General features: G+C 37.4%; 1 protein-coding gene across 4 annotated transcripts; it reads right to left on the bottom strand.

The window, feature by feature from the left end:
• Positions 1–1210: 1210 nt before the first annotated feature.
• On the bottom strand, positions 1211–12594 carry steap4.2.S (STEAP4 metalloreductase, gene 2 S homeolog). 4 transcript variants are annotated; one of them, XM_041567456.1, is made up of 6 exons: positions 12487–12589; positions 10360–10441; positions 9515–9973; positions 6831–7358; positions 3427–3591; positions 1211–1642 (listed from the first exon to the last, which is right to left on the bottom strand). In XM_041567456.1, exons 2-6 carry the CDS (start codon positions 10384–10386, stop codon positions 1400–1402), a joined length of 1422 nt encoding a protein of 473 aa, XP_041423390.1. In that variant the 5' UTR covers positions 10387–10441; positions 12487–12589; the 3' UTR covers positions 1211–1399. The 4 variants fall into 4 exon arrangements, with proteins under 4 accessions (XP_041423390.1, XP_018124950.2, XP_041423391.1 ...); XM_018269461.2 differs by having other exon boundaries at positions 10360–10424; XM_041567457.1 differs by lacking the exon at positions 10360–10441 and having other exon boundaries at positions 12487–12594.
• Between the last annotated feature and the right edge of the window lie 9955 nt (positions 12595–22549).

The following is a 22549-nucleotide window of genomic DNA, read 5'->3' as shown; positions in this document are numbered from 1 at the left end:
CATTAGTATGACAAAATGGATGTATGCTTATATTCTTGGATTTACCACCTAAAATTCTGAATGCCCTTCCTAGTGGAAACGCCTAGTTTTGCTCAACAACCAAACACAGACAATGCTTAGATTGTTTTAAAAATCTATTTAATAGAAAGCGCATCACCACCAATTAATTCTCACAAACTAAAGATATAATGAAGAATAAAGACACAATTAGAAATTTTTTAATGCACATATAAAAGTGTTGAAACAGATTGGCTGACTATCTGCAGATGTGTCCATCTCTGTATTGAAGTCTAACTGGGCCTGAAAACCACCACCTCTATGTGGAAATACATTTTATTTTCTGGTTCACAGAACTACTGAGTAAGCGAAAGTCATGCAGGATAATACACTCTACAAATATTCTAGACTTTGCTACAATAATGCTGAGCACATTGTGCACCTTGTTATAGAGCACTACCACCAAGTCTATAGCAAATTAAAGGGGAACTATCGCAAAAAAATAAAAATTATATAAGCAGGCCCGGATTTGTGGAAAGGCCCCCAAGGCCCGGGCCTAGGGCAGCAGGATTTTAGGGGGCGCATGCTGCCCAACCACACCCACATTGGTTCAAAAACACTGGGGATGCGCAGGAGATAGGACCATTTTTTAAATTTCCCCATTGCTCCGGTCCCAATAATGAAAATCTGGGGGAGGGGACAGGGGCCACAATCGGCAGTGGGCCTAGGGGCACCTGCTATGTAAATCCGGCCCTGAAGTAGGAAACTTTCTAAATACAATCAATAAAAAAATTCGGCACTGTTTCTGAAATAATCAAGTTTATCTTCACTATTCCTCTCTCAGCATCTGTATCTGTTCATTCTCTCTTCATGCAACAGTTGGGTGTCAGATAATGATCCAATATATCTTATAGGGGGCTTCCTTTCCTAGCAGATGTATTAGAGCTCTCTCAAATTGATTCCAGTACAAACAAAATCTAACAAAATAACGACGTTTTGCACAAATCCTGAATGTAGAGAGACAGGATTTCTGGTGATTTTAATAGAGTGAGCTCTAATACATCTTCTAGGCAAAAGGAGCCCCCTGATAAGATATATTGGATCATTCATCTGACACCCAACTCCTGCATGAAGACAGAATGAGGAAACAGACACGGAGAGAGGAATAGTGAAGATAAACTTGATTATTTTAGAAACAGTGCCGAATTTTTAATTGATTGTATTTAGAAAGTTTTTTCTACTTCAGTATTAGGAAGCTTAAATTAAATTTTCATTTTCACAATAGTTCACCTTAAGCTTGCTTGTTCCAGAATATCTAAATATGCTGTACCTTCACTCACTCACTTGTCTGATTGTAGACTTGGATTGCTACATTTTGCACTGTAAAGGAACATCACCATTTTCAGATTTTTGTTCCAGCTGCCGAAGACTTTTCCCAGCCTTGTCGGATTTTTGTGATTCTTCTGTCTAGGCATGGCATGATGAGAATGAGCTTTAAGACCAGCACTGTGCAAGGAACAACAAGAGACAGTGTGCAGGCCGGAGGAAGGTACCATTTGTATTTGGAGAAGCTTAGAAACCAGTCCCATCCAAAAAGCACTGCATGCCCTGTGCACAGCACTAAGGTTAGGTATCCAAGTTTTGACTGAATAACAAGAGAGCAAGAAAAAATATTACTACAGTAGAAAATATCTACACATGAATTACCATTTATGCATAGTCTTTTAGTAACGCCACATACCTAAATTTAAATATTGTTCTTTTGACAGGAAAGAAAATTATTATAAAAACGATTATGATGGAACCCGGGGTTCTTCAACTAACACAACACTAACTCACTCTTGGTATATGTAGTGAATGTTTACATGTCTAGTGACCCATAACCACCTTCCATGCATTTTCCTTTTAAACAGGAACTGAAATGGACTAAAGAACTGGAGCATAGTTTGCCACTTTTATTACATTGCTCCCCCTTATGTTCACATTCACCGAATAAATTAATAAATATATATATATATGGAAGACATATTGACATGTCTAATGCAGACTTTGCAAATTCATCTTAAAAGAAGAAAAGGGCATGAGCACCAGAACTCTGCACCCAGAGACTGGTAAATACTTATGTCATTCAATGAATCAGGTCACACAGAAAGAACTGAGAAGTGTATTAAGAAATACAACCTAAAGTTGCCATCCGCATTTCAGCCCAGGGCAGGCCTTTTGCGTTTCTCTATGTCCCTAATGAAAACCTAGTAATGGCATGAAATGTGTCAGGCATCTATTAAGGGGCAGATTTATCAAGGGTCGAATTTCGAATTTGAAAAACTTAAACCGAAAATTAAATCAAAGGTTTTTTTTGGCCGAATGGGTCCGTTTTTGATTGAATTCGAATCATACAAATCGAAGTAATAGCGCATTAGAATTTTTTGATTTCTCAAAGTCCACCAATTGACTCCAGATAGGTTTTAGGAGGTCCCCTATAGGTTGAAACAGCTATTCGGCAGATTTTAGATGGCGAATGGTCAAAGTCGAATACATTCGAAGACAGTACATAATAAATTTTGAAATTCTAATTTTTGATTTTTTTTTCAAATTCGAATCGAATTTTGACTATTCCCTAGTTGACGTACACAAAAATAAGCTCGAAATTGTAATTTTTTTATTTGAATTTTCACTTCGACCTTTGATAGATCTGCCCCCAAATGTTTGCTCTAAATAAACCTTTTTTTAAATAATCCATATAAAATATGTTAGTATTTATTTATTTATTTATTTTAATATTTGGGGTTTGCTTGATTGTGTCAGCCCCCAACAGCACCTTGATCTCATATAGGTGTGTATTTCTATTACTCTGCTTTGGTTATCTTCCAGTCTGTGATGGAAACCGTTTTTTTTGCTAGACCAGAAATTAATTTAAATGCCAAAGGTGAAGAGGTGGCATTGAAAACAAAAATTCCAAAAGTCATAAAAAATGAAGCATGAAGACTTATTGAAAACAGTCTTAGTCTATAGGCATATTTATTGTTAATAATCAGAACATCTCCTTTGAGATGCCCGTGACTTTTGTCTGTTCAAAGTGCCGTAAGCCTCAATATTAATAAAATAATATTTTCCTGAGCCAAATAGTATCTCTAGATGTTGCCATTGTTCGTGTTTTCTTTTTGAATCATTGCATATGCTGTGATGTTAGATCCCTAGTAGAAAATCAGCTGTGTGACATGAGCGTAGCGGAATCCCTTGACTTCTAGACTGCGTGAGGTATCACCAGAGGAGCCCTTCTGACATTCGAATTTGTGAAATTGTATGTTCTGTAGCTATTATCACAAGAGGACCTTATCTGGCGTATGACTTTGTGAAGATGAAATGTACTGTAAATAGGGCATGTTTTCTAAGCTATTGCTGAGCAAAGGAAAATGGTCTTTAACAAACCTGAACAAATCGAAATTCTCTCCAGTTGACTGAATTGCTTACAGATGGTAAGGATGTTATGCCCAAGAGGACATAGAAAAAGAATCCAAGAATTCCCAGTGCAATGTAAGCATCTGTACGCCAAGCAATGGTGTTATCAAACGGGCTGGTCTCGTTTTTGCGAATCTAGAACATAAAATCAAACCCTATTTGTTAGTAGCATTCATTTCATAGTGCTTAATCCATAATGTTATTGGACCAGGATGAAAGCTACATCCATCTTCCCATATATCTGTGTTTTCACTGATCTTGTTTTGCAATTGGCACCCAGAGCGTTTGGCTCGTCTAGGTTTAGTTGGCAGATTGTTCTCATTTTCTCATGTTTTTATGAGATTTTTATTTTTACAGATGTGAAAAACTAGTAAACCGGAAAAGTATTAAAATTTAGAAAAACAACCTTCCAGGAGTTGATTATATAGCTGTCCTACTAAGCTCTAACACGTAGTGGCAGATTTATCAAAGGTCAAGGTGAATTTTAGAATGCAAAAAATTTGAATTTCAAGCTATTTTGGAATAGTCCAAATTAGATTTGAATTTAAAAAAAAATTTGAAAATTCGAATATCGAAATTTATCATGTCCTGTCTCTTCAAACTTCGACCATTCACCATCTAAAACTTGCCGAATTGCTGTTTTAGCCTGTATTTGGAGTCAATTGGTCTTTTTGAATTTGAATTTCAAAGTTTTTTAAATTAGAAATTTCGACCCTTGATAAATATGCCCCGTGTAGTTGGGACTATTCTAAAATTAAAAAAATAATAATTTGGGTGAATAGGATCAGCCTGCAAATCTTATTCAATTAGATTTTTTTTTACAAAAAAAAAAGTTTTTTTCAAAAAAAATTGTTTTTTTCAAAAGTCCACCAAACGACTCCAAATTGATTGTAGGAGGTCCCCCATAGGCTAAAACATCAATTTGGCAGGTTGTAGATGATGCATAGTTGAGTTTGAATTCTTAAATTTTTTTTAAACTTGAATTGAATTTGAACTATTCCCTAGTCGAATTACACTAAAATAAACTCAAAATCTGAATTTAAAAATTTAAACCCTTGATACATCTGCCCCTAAGTGCTGTGCCATGGACACAAACTATCCACCCCAGAATACTTTCCATTGACATAAATTGAGACCATTATCCATATGTAAACTATCGCCAACTCAAACAGACCTACATTTTTTTCAGATGAGAATCTCCCATACAGAACAAAGAAATTCCTGTGTCGGATGGGGGAAGGGTATTATATTGTAGAGACTGCACACCTTCAATCCCCAAGGTCCTATTGGGGATTAATACGAAAAAGCACACCGGCACACAGGATTTGAAGCTGCAGGGCAAGCCCTTGCAATTTTTTAATGCAGTGCAGGTGCAACGTTTCGGGGTCACGCCCCTTTGTCAAGCATGCTTGACAAAGGGGCGTGACCCCGAAACGTTGCACCTGCACTGCATTAAAAAATTGCAAGGGCTTGCCCTGCAGCTTCAAATCCTGTGTGCCGGTGTGCTTTTTCGTATCCATTTGAGAGGTTTGCCGATTCCTTTATCACCGGGCACCAGGTACCACTATATTGGACGTCTGTCGTGGGTGTGCGATTTCCTCTACAGCTACCTATTGGGGATTAAACCATCACAACCATCTTCTTTTTTAAATTATAAGCATATACCAACACCTAGGAACAATCATTTGAATTTTCTCCACAGGAAAAGTTATTGCCCACCTGGATTGTATTTATTATTGATTTTAGAATAATTTATTCATTTTTCACGGTGTTTTCCGGCCGGCCAGTGTTTTTGTGATTATATAATAAATTGTACTTTTAATATATTAGTTTTGCAGTCCACCTTCTACTTATTTTTCGTAATCTCCCATACAGACCAAGTCACATTTCCCATTCTTTTCAGTGGGATGTGATCCACTATTGGACATGAGTGTACTGACCCATCCTACAAAAAGATCTGGTCAGTACTACTTGTGTTCCACTGCCCTTGGAGGTTTTTAATTCAATTCCTGCTCACGGGTTTGATCAATAAAGTACATTTAGGGTCAGATTTATTATGTAGTGTAGAAAACAGCAAAATAATTCACCAGGCCTCCCCTTGTAAAAAAAAAAAATTGTAAAAATTGATTAATATTTTTATGCTGTTTTCTTTGAACAACTTCCACCAGAACTTACTTACAAATGTCTCGCATGTCATAAAATAAAACATACCTTGATAAATTTGCCATTTATTTTACACTGTTTTTTCTGTGAATTTTGTTACACAGCATAAAAAATAGCCCTTTAACTTTTATCAAGGGTCGAATTTCGAAGTACAAAAAACTTCGAAATTCGACCATCAAATTAAAAAAACTTTGAATTAGAATATCGAATTCAACGTTTTTTCAACAAATTTAGCAACCCTGCGGTCAAATAAAAATCGCTCGATTCGAACTATTTTAGCAATCGATCGAAGGATTTTTATTCGATGTCTAAAGACTTAGAAAAATGTTGTAGAAGGTCCCCATAGGCTAACATAGCACTTCGGCAGGTTTAATTTGGCCAAGTATTGAAGTCGAAGTTTTTTTAAAGAGACAGTATTTCGATTGAATGGTCGAATAGTCGAACGATTTTTACTTCAAATCAAAGACAAAGTAAATTTGAAGTCGTAGTATCCTATTCGATGCTCGAAGTATCTAAAAAATTACTTTGAATTTTGAATTTTTTTACTTCGAAAATTCCCTCGAATTCACTTCGACCCTTAGTAATTCGGCCCCTCAGTGTTAACTATGGATTACTACACTAAGGGGCTAATTCATGGACCTCTGATTGTTTTTGTTTGGGCAAAACGGTTGCAGAAAAGTCAAGTTTCTTCCTGAACACACTGCAATCGATTGCACAAGTTTGGGTTTTTTGCAAAAAAAATAAGCTCAATGGGTTCAAGGCAGCCAATTATCAAATGTTGAATTGTTTTTCCTGGTAAAAATTTTTTTATATACTTATGGAAACTTCCCCCAACATTCTAAGATCTTTTTTTTTTTGCAACATTCTGATATTCAATTTTTTTTTGACGCAACTGTACGCCAGAATTTTGCTACGTGTTTTGTTTTGAAGGAAAAACAAAATTGCAGTTGACCAAAGTACAAATTCGTGAAATTTTTATCACCTGGCGAGAATTTTTTTTACAAGTCTATGAGAAAATTCTGCAATTTATTAAAGAATGCTAGAACTTTAGGGAAATGATTAATTTTTTTTCCAACCTCTGATAAACCTGGACCTGAGACAAAAAGTTTCTCAATGTTAATGTTATTAACAGGTTGTTGGTCTAAAAAAATAAAGACAGCTATGAATGAAAGAAGCAGTGGTGTTTAATGTGCAACATGGTTATGAGTTACCTGTGTAATGATGTTGCTGCTTATCCTGTTTCTCACATAATATCGAATTGGAATAACGAGTGTATAAATTGCATGCAGCAATGCATATGACAGTGCTATCAGTCCCAGCTGTTTCCGGCACAGCATCCATCGATCGAGCCAATGGGGGAAACGCTTATATTTGGTTCCTCTGTATAACTGAATAATTGCAGCAAACACACCAGGAATATAAATCAAAGCCAGCAGTATCAGTGACATTACTGGGAAGACCTTGTTGGGGATGGAAACTGCAATGCGGAATGATGCATCTTTTTTTTCAGTGACTGCAGAGTAGATCACGTCAGTTATCACACAATAAAGAAACATGAACACTGTGAGCCCCGCGCCAATATACAAGGGGAGTCTCCATGTTGGGAAGAGTTGCAGAGGATAATTTTCTACCTCTTTAGAGGCCGCAAGAGATCCTTGATCATGTGGAGTAAGCCCAAGAGCACGCACAATGTTCATAACTGCCTGCTTTGCCTTGCTGTCATTTGAGCATACAAAAACCTAGGGCAGAACAGATTCAGTGCTTACTATGGTTCCTATATGGTACTGTATATACTGTATCATCTAAAAACTGCATGAAGTATTTGAATTGAAACATTTTAATTATTAGATTTGAATTTCGAGTTGATTTTAGTGTAATTCACCTAAGGAATAGTCCAAATTCAATTTGAGTTTAAAAAAATGTTGAAATTCGAATTTCAACATTTATCAAGTATTGTTCCTTCAAATTCGACTGCTCGCCATCTAAAACCTGGTGGGGGGACCTCCTATCAATTTGGAGTAGTTTGGTGGATTTTTGAAAATCGAATTTTAAATAAAAAAACTAGAATCTAATTTGATTCGAGTTTGCAGGTCGATCCTATTCACCCGAGTTTAAAAAATTTGAATTTAATACATTTCGATTGGTAATTTTTATTTCGAATTTTGAGTTTATGGGATTTTTTATAAACTCCCATAAACTCTAAAATCGACCCTTAATAAATATGCCCCTATGTGTGTAGAGTTTTTCTCTACAGTTTAGAGTTCACATGTGAGCTCTAATGTGACTTAGCTTTTGTTAAGAGTGCTTAAAGTCTTAAGTTGGGATCAATGATAAAAAAAGGTTGAGGTGTTCCCACTAGTGATGCATGGGTCAAATATTTTTTGACGTGTGCCAACCCTACTGTAGCCCAACCAGAGACTGACCAGGGCCTCTGCAACTTTTTATATTCCCATGGCTGCCCCATCTCTGGTTTTACTGAAGGGTCCAGGGCAAACGTGAGTATATAAGTAAGTAAATAAACATCAGTACAGGGTCTGGAACAACACAGAGAAGTCAGGGAAGGGTTGGGATTAAGGGGAATATAACCCACCCTCTGACGGTAATAGGTTGGCCCAAACTTGCCTGACAGGCTAATACATCACTAGCTCCCAGATTGACTAAGAAACTTATTCAAAAATTATTTTGCGTTTGCTGATTATATAATGAAATATAATGACTCCGAAACAACATCACCACCTGCTGGTCAGTCGGGAGAAATTTTTAGAAGTTGAAATGTTTCTGATGTTGCTCTGTTTACTATAAATCAGTCACCTGACATTTTCTACTCTGTAGTAACAAGAAAATCTGGAGAGTCTTTGAAAGTATGTAGTTTTATTATGGTGCGATAATAAAACGACATACTTTCAAAGACTCTCCATATTTTCTTGTTACTAAATGATACAGTGGTGGAGATGGCTACTCCATGTGTCTGTTAAAGAGTCTGACTAACGAAATCAATTGGTGGATTACTAAGGAATAATTTCCAGTTTTCATTTTCTACTCTGCTTTATAAGCAAAAAGCATTTCATTGTGAACTGTCTCTCTACTTGCTTGGTTAATAGAATTAGCTCCTAAATCTTTAAACCTGGAGGTCCTGGTGCACGTACCCTGAATGGCCACTTCCCAATCCTCTTGTATAAATTGATTGAAGTACAGCACCACACTTCTTTCTTTAGTAAAAACCCTTTTATTTGGAACACTGGCAGTACCTGGATAAGCGACGTTTCAGGCTACACAGAGCCTTTTTTCAAGCTGTCTCTCTACTGTCAGAATGATCTCTCAACTGTCAGAACGGTGAACACAACTGACCAGCAGGTGGTGCTTTTGTTTCAATTTCAATATATTGGCAGTGTAAAAATTGCTATTATCTTGAAAACTAGACTAAACAGGAACATCGCATACTGTAAGTGCTTAGAAGAGCACTCTGGGCAATTTTACGTTAATTTGTTAGGGTTTTCCAATACTTTAACATTTAAAAAAGGGGTTATTATACTGTTAGATTTATACTTTTCAGTTCTGTTCTGGGGTGTAAATGCGAACAACTTTCTTCCTGATCCTGCTATTATTGTTACTTTGTTGAGAGTATATGAGGAAACCCAGTAATAATACATTTTTTGTAGCGTTAACGTGCTCTTCCCAACATAACCTTTAAATTGATATATGTCATACAGTATATATATATATATATATATATATATATATATATATATATATATATATATATATATCTCAAAATCTCACATTTCTTTCTGTAATTTAAAATGCTGGCTCTATATACAGTATTTGTATTTATGGAAACAGTAAGAATTTCACAGAGTTTTCTGTTAGAAATCTAAATATACTGTAAAGCACTTACCTGCTTGCTGGCATCCAATGTACCTGACTGCAGGGCCCAGGCAGACACTGTGTTGAATGCTTTTACTACCTTAGCAGCCGGCACAAGCTGAGCAAGATATTCTGCATTTGATTCCGAGTACTGGTTTATTTTGAAATTGTTGCTGACATCCACTACAATTTTTCCTTGCAAGACTTTACTAAGCTTAGTGAAAAAACTATAATGGTCTCTCTGAACTGCCACAAAGATGATGTGACTTTTGCTTGCTGCTTCACTGTGGCTTAGTACTTCGGCTCCCGTAGGCAACAAACTAGCAGAACTGGGATTTCGACTTCCATATATTACCGAGAAGCCACTCTGAAGCATTTTAAATCCAAGTGATCGACCGTAATCTCCTGTTCCGAAAATGCATACAACGTTTTCCTTCTCAGCAAAATCTGGGCTCAAGGGTGTCATGTTTGAACAGTTTGTTTCCATTGCCTGTAAATAAATCAAAGTTTCTGTAAGGTACTGAGGAGTATGTATGTATATATACACAAAAGCCATGAATATCCTGTAAATGATATCCTTATAAACAGCTCTTAGTGATGTCATCAGTTATAAATGAAGCTTAGTGATGTCATTTCTATCACGACTCACTAAAACTTAATTGTAATCAATTGTATAATTGTGTCATTTAATAAATATAGTACCCCTTGTTGAAAAATATGGTGATAATAGAATTAACCTTGGAGTTCCATGACCTCTATAAAATATATGTTATATATGTATAAAATATACAATTATATGGTCATGGAACTCCTTGGTGCATATAAAAACATTGTGACTTGCACCTTCTATAGTGTAGCCTTCATGGTGAGCCTTACCCAGCACTCTCTGCTATTCATGGTCATTCACTCAATGAGTCTCATCAGCACTGCATGACTTCCTTCTGGGATGACATTAAACCTTTTAATTTAAATAGAACACAAATATTGGGTGATTTCATACAACTGTAAAGCATATTTGCCCTCATGCAGTCCAACACCAACACATAATAGCAGGCCCATACTTGAAGGATTAGAGTTCCAATTTTCCAGGATGTTGGTTTTATCATATGAAACCTTGGTCAACAAGTCCTTCAACTGAAGCCTTTTGAAAACAGGTACCTAAAGGTGGCCATAGACGCAAAGATCCGCTCGTTTGGTGACATCGCCAAACAAGTGGATCTTTCCCCGATCTGCCATTAACGAGCATGGCTATATCGGGGGGTAAACTGAACCTTCTGCCGTTTGGCCGAACGATCCAATTACGATGCGCAATGGGCTCTGGCGGGATTGGTCGGGCCAAAATCAAAATAGACCAAACGACCGATCTCCGCCGGACGAACAATGTCGGACACACTACACACGATCCGAAAATCGTACGAATCCTTGATTCGTACGATAGGATCTTTGCATCCATGGCCACCTTTAGCGTTCTGGTGGAACCACTTAGCCCAAAAAACTATCTTGTTCTTTGTTTCAGATTTATAATACAGGTATGGGACTAGTTATCGAGAATGCTGGGGTTTTCCGGATAACCTTTCTGTAATTTGGATCTGCATACCTTTAAATTAACTTTTAGTATGTTATAGAACAACCAATTCTAAGCAACTTTTTAATTGGTTTTCATTATTTATTTTTTATAGTTTATAGTTATTTCTTCTGATACTTTTAAGCTTTCAAACGGCCGTTGCCGTCCCCTTCTATAAAAACAAATGCTCTGTAAGGCTACAAATGTATTGTTATTGCTACTTTTTATTACTGATCCTTCTATTTAGACCCTCTCCTCTTCATATTCCAGTCTTTTAATCAAATCAATGCATGGTTGCTAGGGTAATTTGGGCCCTAGTTACCAGATTGCTTAAAATGCAAATTGAAGAGTTGTTGAATAAAAAGCTAAATAACTCAAAAACCACAAATAATAAAAAATGAAAACCAATTGCAAATTATTGCAGAATATCGCTCTCTACATCATACTAAAAGTTATCTCAAAGGTGAACAACCCCTTTAAGTCTACTAGAAAATAATTTAAACATTAAATAAATCCAATAGGCAACAACTCTATAAGATTTATTTAATTTTTTAATTATTTTAGCAGTGTAAACATCTGTGGTCCAAATTATGGAAAGATGCTGTAAACATAAAACCCAGGTCCCAAGCATTCTGGATTACACATCCCATACCTGTTATAGCCAGGGGCGCTCCGCCAATGAGGCGAGCTGAGCCGCTCGCCTCAGGCGGCAGCGCCAAAGAGGATTCCAGGGGCGGCAAAAAGCCGCTCCTGCACCTTTAAGAGCCGAATTTCCGGTTTTTAAACCGGAAATTCGGCTGCGCTATTGCGAGAGAGCGCAATTGCGCTCTCCGCAATCGTGTTCCTGCCTCCCCTCCCGACAGGTAAGTCGGTGCGGGGGGCGGCATTGCAGGAGCCGCCTCAGGCGGCTCCTTCCCCAGAAACGGCGCTGGTTATAGCTAACACATTCTAGAAAATAATGTTTGTTTTGGGATGCTATATAAAACTACTCTACTATCACTTTAATCATTAATTAGAAAAACCCGATATATATAAAAATATAGATGGTGCAACATCTAATATACCATTTTTGAAGGTGAATCACAAAATTGGAAAACAAAATTCAGTGATTCTCAGTTTTTACCGATCCGCTTATTATAGAACAAGCAATATTTTTTTTAGTGATAACGTAGTCAGGACCAACAGTGCAGAGTATAGAACAGACAGACAGATACAGCTTTCAATAGCAATTTTCATTTACAATTAACTTTAAAAGTCACTGAAAATGTGCAATAATCTATATTGGAAGGTTGCTGAGCATTTTCTTTTATTAGGTAAAAGTTATATTTGAGGTTGCACTCTCTTTAATACGAAGACAAAGAATACATTTCTCAGCAGCTTTCCTGTAGCTTGAGACTTTACCCTTTAAATGGAATGAAAGTGATCAAATTCAGACTTACCTTTTGGGAAGGATAGGTATTAATTAGGGAAAGATGAGTGGCACAAAGTGGTTGCAGAATCCCAGCGTATGTTATTCAGGTCAGATTTCAGATACACTGCTCACTCCTGATCTGGGCTATTTATTTTGCTAGATGATTTCACAATGTCCCCTGTTTACCAGAAATTAAACTCTGTTGAAAGATTTGCCAAAATCAAAGGGCAGCAAACTCAGATGAGGAATTACATGCTCATGTTTCTGTGCTTAGAATACATTAGATATTAGGGATAACTGCTAGTTTGCTACTGCTAGCTCATTGTAAAAACACCCATAGGCACCAATGTATTTTTGCATCAGAACCATCTACCATCAGAACCTCCATTAAGGGTATAAATACAGTTGACTCCCGCAAAATACTGGGGTCTATTATACCACTTTTCTTTTTCGATATTTTACATGTTAAGGTCTTCAAGTCTTTCATTTTCTACTTAGATTCCTATTGTATAATCTGTCTGTGGATAGTGCCTCCAAACCTGAATGCCTGAGGTATCACCAGTTATTTTGCTATGAATCCATTTCTATGCAAAAGTAATAAACACTGCCACCTGGCTTATACACCTCCACAACCGCTCCTCCTCTGCCATGCCACTCCCTGCACTTGATTCTACTACCTTTCAGAATAATATTCAAACTAGTGAGCTTGACATTCAAAGCATTCATAACTCTTCCCCAACCTACATCTCTGAATTCATCTCTAGATACTCATCCAACCACTTACTACGCTCCTCTGCTGACCTGCTCCTCAACTCTTCTCTCATTACCTCTTCACATGCTTACATTCAAGACTTTGCCAGGACTGCACCCCTTCTCTGAAATTCTCTCTCCTGGTCTGTCTGACTTTCTCCCAACCTTTCTGCTTTCAAAAGATCTCTTAAAACAAACTTATTTAGAGAAGCCTATCCTCACTCTATTAAGCTACCAAATGCAATAGCGTATGCTACATCTCTCACCTGTTTATTTTGATCTTGCCCACTCCAGCACCTTGTGTCTCATTCCCTTCCCCTTTAGATTGTAAACTCTTTTGCACAAGGCATTCCTCACCTTTTGTACCGGCCCTCGTTGGTGTATGTACTGTATGTAACTCTGTATGTTCTAGTATGTAATTCAGGCAATTTCTTGTATAAACACATTTATTTTACAACACTGTGCAATATGTTGGAGCTCTAAAAATACGTTAATAATAATAAATACCTGTATTCATCTTTCCTTTCCCGCAACTTTCTTCTCTAGTACAGAACAGTATTTTTCCTTTCCATCTGTATTCAGCATTAGGTTTTCCTTTGCATTCTGTCAAGTTTACATAGTCAAAGTATATGCCTCCATTTCTTTAGCACCTAGGTCCATAGACTTTTACTAGTCTAGAGCAGTCTAGCATTGTTTCCTCTGTACTAAATGTCTATGTGTCTACACTGGTCCATTATTCTTTTTAATAGCCACGAGACACCTTAATTTGTAAAAACGGAGTAAAAATGATTACTTATTTAATCTGCAATGTCTTTGCCTTGCTCTGAATATTTCCATCCCTTGCTTATTACCTTACTATTCCTCTTTTTTATTTGCTTATAGGCCCAAATAATCTTTTGCCATCTATTTTTATGATCTGTGCTATTCTTTCTTTTGTTGGACATTAGCATATTTCATTGTGTTGCTCTTGTTCATCTCCTGGCCGTATCCTGCTAGGATTCATCATAGTATCATTTTATGTTTTACATTCACAACAAAGATGAAATAATCATAACACTTCTATATGGAGATACATTTAAAAGTGAAAACAACTGAACAACATTCTATTATATTATATTTATCAATATATAATATATATTGTATTAAATATTATAAAGTTAGTAATAATAGACAAGCAAGTGTTATTGGGTTACATCATATCTTTGTATTCTTCTTCTTCTTCTTCTTCTTATTATTATTAATAATACACGTATTCAAACTTTTATCTGGGGTTTTCCAGATAAGGGATCTTTCTGTAATTAGGATCCCCATACTAAAAAACAATTTCAATATAAAAGAAACTCAACAGGATTGTTTTGACGTCAATAAGGATTTATTATATCTTAGTTGGGACCAAGTACAAGGTACTGTTTTATTATTATATTATATTTTTAAAAATGATATAATGGGAGACGGCCTTCCAATAATTCAGAGCTTTCTGGATAACGGGTTTTCAGATAATGGATCCTATGCCTGTACTTTATTATTATTATTATTTAGAGAGGGCTGCCACATTTACTGTAGTACTTTACAGAGATTATACATCCTTCACATTAATCCCTGTCCTAGTGAACCTTACAATCTAAGGTCCATATCACATTTACACACTACAGTCAATTTAATTAGATGCCAATTAACCTGCCAGTTTTTTTTGTAGTGTGAAAAGAAACTGGAGTACCCAGAGGGAACACATGTAGACATGGGACAACACACACACTCTTATGCCCTGCTAGAACCAAACTCAGGATCGCATCTTTTCCCGAGTCTCCCCCACAAGGGGTTCAGTATCTCTGTTGTATTCCTGATAGCTGTAAGGTCTACCTTAGTCACATTACAATGAAGGGTAAAACTCAAGATGGTTAAAAAAGTGGTTATTCTATGTAAATGCCAATCTCTTATCAGCTGATTCCAAAGAGAGGCATGGAATATAAATTTGTGGTACACATTACATCCTATTATACAAGACATTATTTTCACTTTCAGGTGACAAATGCACAAGCACATTCTTGGGTCACATTCTTGGAGACTGTATATCCCCCCCAAAACAAATGTTTCAGTAGATCTACTGCAACACTCTGGTTAAAGTACTGCCAGCTACACCTAATAATCTCTAAGGTTTACTTACCTTACCTAGAGATGGACAGCTCACACTACGGCACAGCTCAATAGGATCACTATTTAAATAGTCACTAAACAATTGAGTTGGGCAGGGCCCATCTTAAATCAAGCAAATTCATTCTAAATTTCTAAACACGTACTCAAGCTTTTGAAACAACACACAATAGACTAATGGGTAAACAACATGATTATATTAAAGGGGTTGTTCAACTTTCAATTAACTTTTAGTATGGTGTAGAGAGTGATATTCTGAGACAATTTGCAACTAGTTTTCTTTTTTTTTTTTTTTACTATTTGTGGTTTTTGAGTTATTTAGCTTTTTTAGTCAGCAGTTCTCCAGTTTGCAATTTCAGCAACCTGGTTGCCCAAATTACCCCATCGACCATGCAATGATTTGAATAAGAGACTGGAGGATGAATAGAAAGATGAGTAATAAAAAGTAGCGATAAATGTATAGCCTTACAGAGCATATGTTTTTAACATGGGGTCTGTGACCTCCATTTGAAAGCTGGAAAGAGTTAGAAGAAGTCAAATAATTAAAAAAACTATCAAAACAAATTCCAACTGAAACGTTGCTAAGAATTAGTTATTTTATTACATACTAAAAGTTAACTTAAAGATGAACCAGCCCTTTATCTCTGTTAGCAGAATAAAGCTCTTCTGTTGATGGAGATGTTAGAAACTACCACATCGACATGGCTCAGCTCTGTAGACCCTACGTTTCCTGGATCCAATACTTTCAGTTTGTGATCCCATATGAAAGACATTCTAAGAGTTGTACAGAACACCTTGAGATGCAGCTCAATATATGTGATATTTAAAGATTAACCAAAAAGCCATGTAAGATTGGACTCGTGCTCACTGATTCCTATATCCCTAATCTCAAGCTATTGAAGCAAGCTGCGATAGTAACATACAGTACTAACATAGTAAGTTAGGTTGAAAAAAGATTCACGTCCATCAAGTTCAACGTTTTAAGTCTATATATAACCTGCCTAACTGCTAGTTAATTCCAGGAAGGCAAAAAAAAAACCTTTGAAGCCTCTCCAAGTTGCTCCAAGATGGCAATCGGACCAGTCCCTGGATCAACTTGTACTATGAGCTACCTCCCATAACCCTGTATTCCCTCACTTGCTAAAAAGACATTCAATTCCTGCTTAAAGCTATCTAATGTATCAACCTGTAAGACTGATTTAGGGAGAGAATTACACATCTTCACGGCTCTCACTGTAAAATCCCTTCTGAATATTTAGCTGGATTCTCCTTTCAGCTGGAAAGATTCACTGATTGTACTACACCTGTGTAGGGACCCATAGGGTTAATTACCTAATATCTAAACCACATGGTGTGGAAATCCCCTGTTTGGACTTGAGCTATGGGGTCTCCTATGGTTCTGGCAGGGGCAGGAGCCCTTGCGTCTGTGCAGCATGACCGATACTAAAGGATGACACTAGATGTCGCTGCTGCACCTCTTGACTATAAATAGGAGAGCCATGTGCTCACACAGCCATCACTGATTACTGATCTTACTGTCTTACTGCTGGATACTACTTCACTGAGGAGAGAGTGATTTTAGCAGCCAAGATGTAGAGGCAGGAGGCCTCTGAGGCTGGGGTGCGGCAGTACCATGCCTGGGAGCTAGTCCAATAGGGTCTGAAGCTCCCTAATTCCAAATCTGGATTCGGAGTGCTCGTGCTATAGACATTGCTGGGAGCTACAGTTCAGCTATGGATTAAGCAACCATGTACCAACGTTATGGACAGTGCTGGGAGACATTGTCATATTGATCAAGCAAGTTGTGGGCTTGGCTAGGAGAGCCTGGAGCCTTTGTGGGTGCCTGTTCCAGCTCTGTGTGAGCCTGCCAGCTCTGTGTGAGCCCCCGAGTGGCCTTTGGGAGGGTAGAAAAGGAAAGGATCCAGGGGAACCCATGTTTTTGATACAGTTTTTTTTGTGCCTACTGCGTGGGAGAAAATCTGCCCAGCAGAGAGGTATTTGGGCAATATTGCTACCTGGGACCAATTGTGCTCATTGGGGATAAGGGACTGAGACTCTGTATCTGCCAATGGAGTAGTGCGGGACTTTGCCTGGTAGGGAAGTACCAGGACTGGTCTGTCACAGCATCCCCAGGGTAGTGGGTCATGTTATTTGAAATGCATATGTTTACTATGACAGTTTTACTTACCCTTTAAACTGCACTTTCTCTTATATAAAGTTATTTGTTATACAGTACTTAGTGTGTGTTGAATGTTTTTCCTAATGGGGCCAGCCATAGGTGTATTCCCAGATCCCATTAGGTGGAGGCACTGCCAGAGAAGAATTTCCTAGCACACTTTCACCTTGCAAAGGGGACTCAGGACCGAGTTGGTAAGATGGTACAACCTTCTCATCAGGGTGTTGCCAAGAGGGTCCTGTACAGAACCTGTAAACAAAATTAATTTGGCTTTAAAATGTTGGGTTTATGTCCACCAGTCTTTCAATAAGATCTGCACGGCTCATATCTTTATTAGCCAAATCCAAACACGGTTGTTTTTTTAACATATCAAAAATTATGGCTGTAATTGGGGTTGTGCAAATGACCCAACAAATAATTTCCAGTTATTGTATCTCTGTGATGGGACAACATTCCAAGATCTTGAACTTAATATACAGAGGCTATTGCTCAATGCCTGCAAGGGTCTCCTAAATCCCAAAACTTTCAGTTGATTTCAAACTCATTTACTGACTTCTTCAATCAAACATTTCAAGCGTTTCACCATGTTATGAAGTTACGTTTCAGACGAGCTGTAAGGTTTAATTAAAAATCCCTGGAACATTTTCTCCTAAATGAAAGAGGGAGTGATCTACTGCAATTACTTTATGTAGCTTCTGGCTATTATGGGTTTTTGCTTGGTTGTATGCTCTAATAACTCATACATACCAGCTACTTCAGGCTGAAACATTTTAGGAAATAGGCTACCTAAGCAATATCTAAAGAAAGGTAACAAAATAACCACACTGTTTGCTGTATTTTCAAAACACTCCTAAAATGGCAAAAACAATATTTATTGAATTATTCCTGGACTGTCATGCTTGATAACAATCTACTCTTCATCTTCTGTATATTTTATAATGTACAGAATATGCATTTTGTTTTACTTCCCAATCCCAGGCCATTCATTAGTTAATGATTTGCTAAAAACTATGGGCTAAATTTATCAAAGAGTGAAGTTCCGCCACTAGAGTGAAATTCCGCAGCTCACAATTCATTTCTATGGGATTTTGAAAGGAATATTTATCAATGGGTGACAGTGAAAGTTCACCCTTTGATAAATACGCCTTTAACAATCACATAGAAATGAATGGAAAGTGGCGGAATTTCACTCTAGTGGCGGAACTTCACTATTAACTTCACTCTTTCATAAATATACCCCCATGATGCAAACAGAGGTATCTGATGCAAATTCTCTAGTTTGCAATAAGAAATGTTGTCTGCAGTGGCATAACTATAGAGGAGCAAGAACCACCCCTTCCCCAGTTACTCTCTTTTACCTCTGGAAAGCAGAGCACGGATGACTGGGTGGGGAGTGGGTGGAGTCTGGGCGGGAAGTAGGCGGGAGGATGGGAATTGGAGTGCCCTGGGTCCTTTTGAAGTGGAAGGTGACAAAAGGGCTTAAATAAAAGAGAAGTAATACAAAGTACAGGTGTGGGATCCGTTATCTGGAAACCCTTTCTCCAGAAAGACTCAATTTTAATCAAATAATTCACATTTTTAAAAGTGATTTTCTCTATAATAGTGCCTTATTTAATGTTCACTATAAATAATCCTTATTGGAGGCAATACTATTGGGTGTACTTCAGGCTTAATTATTTTTTTTTTGTAAACTTAAGGTATGTAGATCCAAATTACAGAAAGGTTCCTTATCCTGAAAACCCCAGGCCCTGAGCATTTTGCATAACAGATCCCATACCTGAAATAATATAATTTACTTGTTTTCCAGTTATAACTGAATAGCATTGCAAGGGTTTAACTAGAGGTTGAACATGGGTTATTTTAAAGGAGAAGGAAAGCTTCCAAAGCAGTTTATTGCCAATAGATTAGCCACAATAGTGCAAGCTATAACACTATATTTAATCTGCAGAATGCTTTACCAAACCTGAGAAAACAGCTCTAGAAACTCTCTGTTTGTTTAGGATAACAGCTGCCATATTAGCTTGGTGGGACATCACTTCCTGCCTGAGTCTCTCCCTGTTAACTCATACAGTAGGTGGGTTCAGATTACATCAGGGGCAGGGAGAGGGAGAGGAGCACACTGAGCATGCTTAAGCCCTATCCCTGGAGGTTTAAGCTGATACAGAAGTCCACGTGTACACAATAGAAGGAAAGAAATGTGGTGTTTCTTTTGACAGAGGTCTCAGTGCAGCATTAGTTTGAGAGTTTACTGGTGTATTTATATACACCTTTCTGATAAATCTTACTTAATTTTAGCCTTTAAGACCCCGTACACTGAGGATAGTGAGACAAACCTATGATGAGACAGGTGTAATAGGCTATTGCTGTACTCCACTACATAATAGTTACATGGCTAGTCATTTTTAAGCAGATTTCTACATACTGTAGTGCAGATCAAAAGTTATTTGACACATAAATAGTGACACAACAAATATCAACAATATTTGGAAGGTACCAAAGCCATGTTTTTTAATCACATCCTAAAATTGGCTCTGACATTGCAGAGTTGGCATTGCCTTAGGGGGCTAAATGCAAAAGGAATGACACATGAGTAGGACCCTTGATATAACCTGTTGCATGTCAAGTGACACAAGATGATCCAAAACCTTTCTTAAGTTTATGTACCCTATAATGCAAAATAGGTGAATCACAATACATTACAAACAGTCCCTATTAGCTACAGTGAGATTGTTCACCAGCTCAATAAATCTCAAGGCAGGCATACTTGGCATGAGATCTAAAACACATGTTAGACAAGGGAAACCTGCGCTGAATGAAGCCTCAAACAATTAGCTTATTTAGCTGCTGCCAGAGGAACCATTATGCTTTACGGGTTTGCATCTAGGAAATGATTTCCTAGAATACAATTAAAATTTCAAAGGAGAAATGACTTGGTGGGGTGATGTGACCGTACTCCATACCTATGCCATACTCATACCCTTCCGTGTTCTGTATTCATGTTATCAAAATTCATTTAATACATGATTTCATCATCTATATATATTTCAATTTTAGGTGAAACATCTTTGGTAAATTATCTAAACCCAGTAACCCAATACATTTTCTTTATAGATTTACCGTATAAATCTCAGCATGATTGGCCACCTCACGGTTAGGGGTTTGAAAGTTGTATACACCCCTCTATCTAATTGGTAACAATGAGGAGATGGATTCCCCCAAGGTTGAGAGAGCAGTATGAGGCCCCTAGAACCATAACAATACATTTAAATAACCCTATCCCACTGGTCACTATAGTAAAGGGCTATGAGTTGTCAAAAACATGAATGCTTGGCCAGGAACGTGTAAAGCCACCCCTATAATGTTAATACATGTGTTTTATGCTAAACTTGGCATATTAAGGGCTAATGATTATGGTTTTTGATTTTTGCCTAACCCTGGAATGCGCAGCAGTGATGGGCGAATTTGTCCTGTTTTGCTGAAAAATTCCAGAATTTTCAGTGAAATTCGCAAAACGGTGGAAAAATCGAATTTTGTCAATTTTGCCACCCCGCAGCACTTCACATCAATTTTGACGATCGCATCAATTTTGAAAGAAGCATTAAAGTCAACGGGCGTCCGAATAATGTTGACGTGTGACAGTTTTGACACAAGTGACTAGTCTGACGCGCTTCCAAGGAGCATGGCATAACAGATAAGGTGTGTAGAAGATAACATGGAGCTGGGCACACATGATTATGCTCAGCTTACCCCATTTATTGTGACCACCTGCGCATCGAGCCTTCCTTGGAAGGGTTGGTTGTGTCACCCCAAAACTTTGATTTGGTTTAATAATGAGTGTACGTAAAACAAAATTGGATAGCAGGTAAGGAGTTCAGCAAACAAAAAAAAACCCCAAAGATTTGTAATTGCAATGGCAGTTTGCAATTTCATGAGGAAATGGTCACGTTATTACCTATAAAGTAGCATTTACCGCTTGTGTTTTCTCCAAGTTTTGTCTTCTGCAATTGTGCACAATGGGGTAAATTTATCAAAGAGTGAAGTTCCGCCACCAGAGTGAAATTCCGCAGCTCTCAATTAATTTCTATGGGATTTTGAAAGGCGTATTTATCAATGGGTGAAAGTGAAAGTTCACCCTTTGATAAATACGCCTTTAAAAATCCCATAGAAATGAATGGGGAGTGACGGAATTTCACTCTAGTGGCGGAACTTCACTATTAACTTCACTCTTTGATAAATATACCCCAATGTGTCAAAAGGAGACACAAAACAGGATGGACACAATGGCAACCATATGAAAGTCCAGGAGCGTGTTTGGAAGCAAGTACCTCAATGAATTACATCAATATGTGCTTTCTATTGAGTCCATTTAGGGCATCGTTGTGTTTGTAAATGACTGCTTATATGTATTACCTCACACAAAGCATAACACAATAGGAATAGTTTTACATTCTTTAGGCCTTTTAGTGTTCTGTTCATTCTGCATTTCCTCATCCGTATTACATAGTAATAACATCCAATTATCTGTCTGAGGACTCACATTTCAGTATAGATGCTGTTAAAACTATAATTCAGTTTGGCACAGAACTACAAGTAAAGGGGGTATTTTTATATCACTACTTACAGCTCCCACGTACAGGTAAATTCTTGTATTTTCTGCTGGGTGTTAATACCATTTCTTAACTGGTGTTTATTTTATTTGACTATAAAGCAGGAATGATATAAGCCATGGAGTCACTTACAGCAGCAGCTACAAAACAATCTTCTTGTATGCGTAGTAGCTGTCTCTGTCTAGCAGGGGCGATGCATCATTTATTTGGCGTATGGGAAAAAGATTATTCTATTTCACTTGGGTGCTGTCTTAATAAAACAGAATATTTTTGCTTGCTAAAACTCACACAGATTCCAGTCTGCTGAGTAAATATTGTGAGTTATTGGTTTACTTTGTACAGTATTTAAACACTATCTCTGACTTATTTAGCGACAACTTTGGTATTGCTTTTTTGTTCTTGTGGAT

Source organism: Xenopus laevis, chromosome 6S, assembly GCF_017654675.1.
Source record: "Xenopus laevis strain J_2021 chromosome 6S, Xenopus_laevis_v10.1, whole genome shotgun sequence".
Taxonomy (NCBI): Eukaryota; Metazoa; Chordata; class Amphibia; order Anura; family Pipidae; genus Xenopus; species Xenopus laevis.
This window is presented reverse-complemented; position numbering and strand designations above follow the sequence as displayed.

Coding starts and splice junctions, on each gene's coding strand:
- steap4.2.S (XM_041567456.1), bottom strand. CDS start 10,386: ATGACCATGAATAGCAGAGAGTGCTGG. Junction 9,974..10,359: donor TGAATAGCAGAGAGTGCTGG/GTAAGGCTCACC, acceptor ATTTATTTACAG/GCAATGGAAACAAACTGTTC. Junction 1,643..3,426: donor GAGAATTTCGATTTGTTCAG/GTTTGTTAAAGA, acceptor CTTGTTATTCAG/TCAAAACTTGGATACCTAAC.